At 53.9% G+C, this 6,000-nt stretch overlaps 1 protein-coding gene across 2 annotated transcripts in view; it reads left to right on the top strand.

The window, feature by feature from the left end:
- Positions 1-4,422, top strand: part of SH3BP4 (SH3 domain binding protein 4) — a 95,757-nt gene extending 91,335 nt beyond the window's left edge. For both annotated transcript variants that reach the window (XM_065917010.1, XM_065917011.1), the window contains 2 exons: positions 1,052-1,240; positions 2,486-4,422. In XM_065917010.1, the coding sequence (XP_065773082.1) occupies positions 1,052-1,240; positions 2,486-2,710 (414 nt within the window). In that variant the 3' untranslated portion in view covers positions 2,711-4,422. The remainder of the gene's footprint in view (positions 1-1,051; positions 1,241-2,485) is intronic.
- The last annotated feature ends 1,578 nt before the right edge of the window (positions 4,423-6,000 follow it).

Here is a 6,000-nt window from a genome sequence, read left to right on the forward strand (position 1 = left end):
CCCGATGGACCAGCCCCTCACCTGGATGGGGGATGACGTCCAAGGTGGGGCCATGTGCTGTTCGGGTCACAGGGGAACGTGGGCTGGGAATCTGCCCGTTGCCTCCTTCCCAGCTGACAGCGCTTCTCTCCTCCTGACCCCCCGTCCATCCACAGTTAGCGAGCCCTGTGCAGAGACACGTTGGAAATCTCTCACGGTTTTGACAAGGGTGGGGTCCCATCGATTCTGGAGACTCTTGATGGTTTGGCCTCTCTCAGCCTCCCTGTATCCTGGCCCTTTGCATGTCTCCAGAACCACGGGGTCCCGGATCTCGGTCTGCACTCCAGGTCCCAGTCTGAGCCCCCTCTCGTGTCTCTTCTGTGAGTCGGGGCTCCCCACCCACTGACGGCAGCTTGTCCTGCTCTGCGCCCAGACCGTCCTGCACTGGCCGTCTGGGTCAAGGGCATCACTTCTCCAGTTTCCCCAGTGGCGGTGGAAACGCATGAACAGCCGTCATCTCATCCAGCCCACCCATCCGTGTCCTGGGGCTGCTGAGTGGAAGGACCTCAGACTGGGAGGCTCCAGGGAGTTGAGGTTTATCCTGCCTCCGTCCTGGGGCTGTCGCAGGGCTGGCTTCTTTGGGGCCTCTGTGGGGGTCTGTTTGTGCCTCTCTCCCAGCTCCTGGGGGCTCTGGTGATGCAGCTGCATCACCCTGTCGCTACCGCCACCTTTCTGTGGACGTCTTCCCTCTGTCTCTGCGAGTCTGTTACTGTCTGTGTAAGGACACCAGTCGTTGGATGAGAGGCACACACCCTAGTCCACCGGGGCCAAAGGGTAGCTGGTTCCATCCGCAAAGACCCTGCTGTGATTTACAGTCACACCGGGAGGTTCCAGGAGGGCGAGGATGTGTGGGCGGGGAACCCAGTACCTCCTGCGATCGTGGGTTCCAGCAGTGCTGGTGCTCAGGCCACGCAGCATCCGGGGTGTCGGCACGTGGTCTCTGCGGGGCCGGCTTCCCGTGAACCCAGAGTCTCCCCCCGGCCCCGCCTCATCCCTGCCCCTTCCTCCTCAGGCCTTACTGAAGATGGACTGCCAGGGCCTGGTGGTCCGACTCATCCAAGACTTCGTGCTCCTGACCACGGCGGTCGAGGTGGCGCAGCGCTGGCGGGAGCTGGCTGAGAAGCTCGCCAAGGTGTCCAAGCAGCAGATGGACGCGTACGAGTCCCCCCACCGGGACAGGAACGGGGTGGTAGACAGTGAGGTGAGCCCGGCCCCCCTTCCCTCCGCCTGTCAAGTGCAGTGGTGACGGCGTCTACATTAGAGCACTTTTAGGAGGACAGATGATGAAGCGTGAAGGCAAGTGCTCAGCGCAGCGGAGCCTCACGATGAGAGGGAGCACGTCCATCCTTCTCGGGATCCTTAGTTGGGAGCCAGGCCCTGGGTGGTGGCGAGGCTGCTCTGCCATCAGGAGGGACATTGGAACAGCATCCTCAGAACTGCCGGTCCCTCGCTAATCCTGATCTTAAATTACCTTCGGCCCGATTGGAGGACGCGGGACAATGGGCCTCCACCCCACACAGGGTGGGGTGGACAGATCCTGGTATGCTGTCGGCTTCAGCCAAGGCTGGTTGGGTCCCTTGCTCAGAGAGTCCGTTTTCTCACTTGTTTTGTGGAGGTCACTTTAAGCTTCTGGAAAGATAGAAAGGCTCTCGAGACCTACGAAGCAGAAAGTCCCCAGGATAAGGGCATCCTTTATTGACGTGGCCAGTTTCTAAACAAATGGAAAGTGCTACGGGGGTTGGAAGGAAAGAGGCCCCTTTTGGCTCAGCCACTACATGGTACTGATAGCTTATGGTGATCGGTGTTGGATTCATGATCTCCAAAGAAGATTTAGCTTCAAGACCAGGGACCAGGCTTGATCACTCAAGAGCTTTTGTGTAGTAGAGTTTGATTAAAGTGAAAAATGACCGAGAAAGCTTCTGACATAGACTTCAGAAGGGGGATGGAAAGTGCCCCCTCACTAGTTTTATCAAAGCCATATATACTTTTACCAGACCCACTCCCAAATTAAGATGAGAACTGACAACAGAAAGGTCTTAACCAGACCCACTCCCACAATAAATGTCTTAAGATAACAAGATTAGTCAGAGGGTTCTTATTAGGAAGAAGCATGAACTTGAGCAAGATACTTAGTTATATTGACCAAGACAAAGCAAAATAGGAAAAAAACATGTGTCCTTTTCTGCTTGAGAGCCCCAGACCCCTCTCTCCTTCTTGGGGACCCTGGACTTCTTATGAACTTACCTAGTAATTGACTGTCTCAGTCCTGCCCCTCTGCTCTCCTGCAAAGTGCCACCTTCCCTCTGAGATGTGCTAGCCCAGGACAGGGTCAACTCTGCTTCGGGGTTTGTGATGCTGGTGCTAGGAGAGGTTAACTCAGACCAGCTCTCTCAACATCTTCTAATCTTTGCCCTCTCTTTTGGTTTTGGATGACTGCACCATCCAGGCCATGTGGAAGCCCGCCTACGACTTTCTCCTCACCTGGAGTCACCAGATCGGGGACAGCTACCGGGACGTCATCCAGGAACTGCACATCGGCCTGGACAAGATGAAGAACCCCATCACCAAGCGCTGGAAGCACCTCACGGGGACCCTGATCCTGGTGAACTCCCTGGACATCCTGCGAGCCGCCGCCTTCAGCCCCGTGGACCACGATGACTTCGTGATTTGAACGGGTCCCCCACCTCCTGCTGCTCCAGGACGCGTGCCCTCTGTCTGCCCCCAATGCCCAGGCGGGCACATGGCACTGGGGAGGGAGGGAGGGTCAGCTGCTCAGACAGACCCAGGGGCCCTCCCCACTGGACCCTCACCCAGGGCCAAGCACACGTGTGATGTTCCACCTGCCTTCTCCATCATGGGGGAGGCCTGAAGGGAATTTCTACTGCAGGTAGTTGCCAATCAAATAGCTTTCCATTTGTTAAGTATAAATTTAAATTTAAAATCAGTTGTTTTTTTTTTAAGTATGGGGGTAGGGCGTACCAGAAAGGTGGTTATCTAATTTTTTACTGGACCCTAAATTAAAAGAAGAAAACACTTCTTAGGGTCGAATACTGTTGAGGTTTTTATGTTCTATAAAGACCTTTTTAAATTATGTGACAGATGTATATATGTATTTAAGGGTTGTGGGAGCGTTTCTGGTTGTCGGACACACTTTGCATTTCAACACTGAGCATGGGAAGACACTTGTTCAAGTGCTGGACCTTTTTGGCTCTGTACTTGTGAAAAAGAAATCAACTAGGAAATGTGGTGTCTCACTAAATGAGTCTAGTTGGTGCCTGCCCATTCTTTCTGAGGCTGTCTGGTCCTACGCTTCCCTCCTGTTTTTCTTACCTTCCGTACCTTGGCCTCGTGTTGCAGGAAGGATCGGCCACGACACAGGGGAAGCCTTTCTGAGCCCCTGCCTGTGTGCCCTTCGTCCTGCAGAAGAACTACGCCACCCAGAGCCAAGTGGCCCCTGCAGCTCTGAGAGGCCGCGCCCAGCTTCTCCCGGGGGCAGGGAAGGCTTGCTGCAGAGCCTACAGCCTCTCTTCTGGGCACAGAGAACACATCACCACAAGCACACCCTATGCTGATGTCCAGAGATGCCTGCTGGCATTTGCCAAACTCCACTTCACCTGAAATGGAGCCCTTCTCCCCTCCTCGTCTGTCAGTCTCTCCTTGGAAATAAATAGCATAGGGAAACCTTTAAAGACAAAAAGCAGCATGAAGGTTATCTGGGCAGGATGACCATTGTCTGAAAATGCTCTCACGTAAAATCTGAGACTTGGCTGACGGTTGCCTTGATGACTTGATGGCTGGAGATCACCTCGCTGGGCTGAATTCTACAGTCGCGTGTGGTTGCATCATATCGGAAGAAAGTGAGTGATGGGCATGAAGAAACATCTGGAGGGTCAATAGAGTTGATGCCCGTGAAGGTGCCAGGACACGCGCTGTGCTTACGTGAGCAATGCACCATCTGGGATTCCAGAATCTCATTCTCTAAATCTGCTTGCTGGAAGCGCGTTAATTACTTAATATAATCCATTTAAATCCCTTATTGGGCTAAAACATTCTTCTACAGCTATTGAGTCTGATTCGGAAGACCCACAGCTAGAAAACAACAAAAAGAACACTACAGACTTTATGCTGCAAAAACCGAGACACCCCACGATTCCCCCTCCCCATCACCCCACGAAATCATCTTACATTCTGCACTCCACTTTCCGCCTTCAGTCTTCCCAGAGAGCATCTCTCACTTTTCCCCAAAGAAGAAACAAAACCAGTCGCACCTTAAATACGGAGATTTTTTTCCTCAGGGGCTTTAAATAGTTTCCTATGCAACGTGTCTTGTAGCACAAATTCAATTGTACGAAAGTTGCAGTAAATTTTCTTTGGATATTTTAACCTAACTGTGTGTGTGGTTTTTTTTTTTCTGTACCCAACCAGACTTTAAGTAAAGCACAAAGCCTAGTGTATCTATGCACAGAACAATGTCACGTGTCCCCCCTCCGCCCCCCACCACAGTCAAGGTGACATGACAGATGACAGGGGGACATTTGGGTTAGTGGGGATCTTGTTTTCTTGCTGCTGATTTAATTGCTCTTGTGATATAGGAATCTCAGTTATTACTGATTAACGGGAATCAGTGTGGCCCAGAGTACCCCCACCTGGAATTGGCCAATCCCACACCCGCCATACATGGCTGAGTGTGGACATCAGGTTAGAGCGAGAGAGCCTCCCAGAGGCCTTGCCCTCAGCTCGCCCTCGGAATACCACGTAGCTCAGGGAGAGAACCGGAGAAGGCAATGGCACCCCACTCCATATTCTTGCCTGGGAAATCTCATGGACGGAGGAGCCTGGTGGACTGCAGTCCACGGGGTCGCACAGAGTTGGACACGACTGAAGCGACTTAGCAGCAGCAGCAGCAGGGTGTGAACGGAATGGAGTGGGGGCAGCCGATGGAGTCCAGCCCCACCTGGAGGTGACGGGGAGGATGGGGAGGGCAACGGCCTCCTTTAGAAGTGACTTTAGTCCAGGGTCAAGGGGCAAGCCGGCGCCAGCCAGGCCAGACCAGGGGAACGGGGTGTCTGCAGCATTGAGGGATCCCAGGGACCACCGAAAGCCAACCCCTCCCCGGGCCTGGGGTGTGCTGAACAAGCAAGAGCCTCTGAGAGCACCTCTGCCCCCCTCACCAGCCCTCCAGCACAGTTCTTGCACCATTTTGCTATTGAGAAAGGGCTCAGCGAGGCCCCCTGACTGACAAGGCTGGCGGAAGAGGTGGCGATTTTAGCCCGGAGCTGCTGTCATAGTGCCGTCCTCTCACAGATCTGAAGGCCACAAGTCCGAGATCAGGGTGGCCCACGGCCGTCCCCCCTGTGCCTGGCCAAACCTCTCTTTAAGGACCCCAGTTATGGGAGAGGGCCCGCCCGAGTCAAGTGTGACCTCATCTGAACTCGATCTATGTGCGCTTGTGTGTGTCAGTTGCTCAGTCATGTCCAATTCTTTGCGACCCCATGGACTGTAGCCCGCCAGGCTCCTCTGTCCATGGGATTTTCCAGGCAAGCATACTGGAGTGGGTAGCCATTGCCTTCTCCGGGGTAACTTCCTGACTCAATTAACAAACCCAAGTCTCCTGCATTGCAGGCAGATTCTTTACCATCTCAGTCACTGATCGTCTTTAATGACCTTATATCCAAGCAAGGTCACATTCACGGGCTGGGGGACGGGACTTCCAGCAGATCTTGAAAGACAGCTCAACTCACAGCCTGGCCCCCCTATACTGAGGCCTTGGTGGTGGCCTGCTTGGGAGGATGGGGAAGAAATCCAGCTGGATTGCTCTCCAGGGTCTCTGCCCAGTTTAAGCAAAAGCCAAAGGTAAGGGAGGGAGGCGGCGGGAGGTGAATCTTTACAATGGGAAGCTACTCTGGACAGGACCGGCTCGGTTCACCCAAACCCACTTCCTGAGCAAACAGCTCAAGTGTT

This window comes from Muntiacus reevesi, chromosome 1, assembly GCF_963930625.1.
Source record: "Muntiacus reevesi chromosome 1, mMunRee1.1, whole genome shotgun sequence".
Taxonomy (NCBI): Eukaryota; Metazoa; Chordata; class Mammalia; order Artiodactyla; family Cervidae; genus Muntiacus; species Muntiacus reevesi.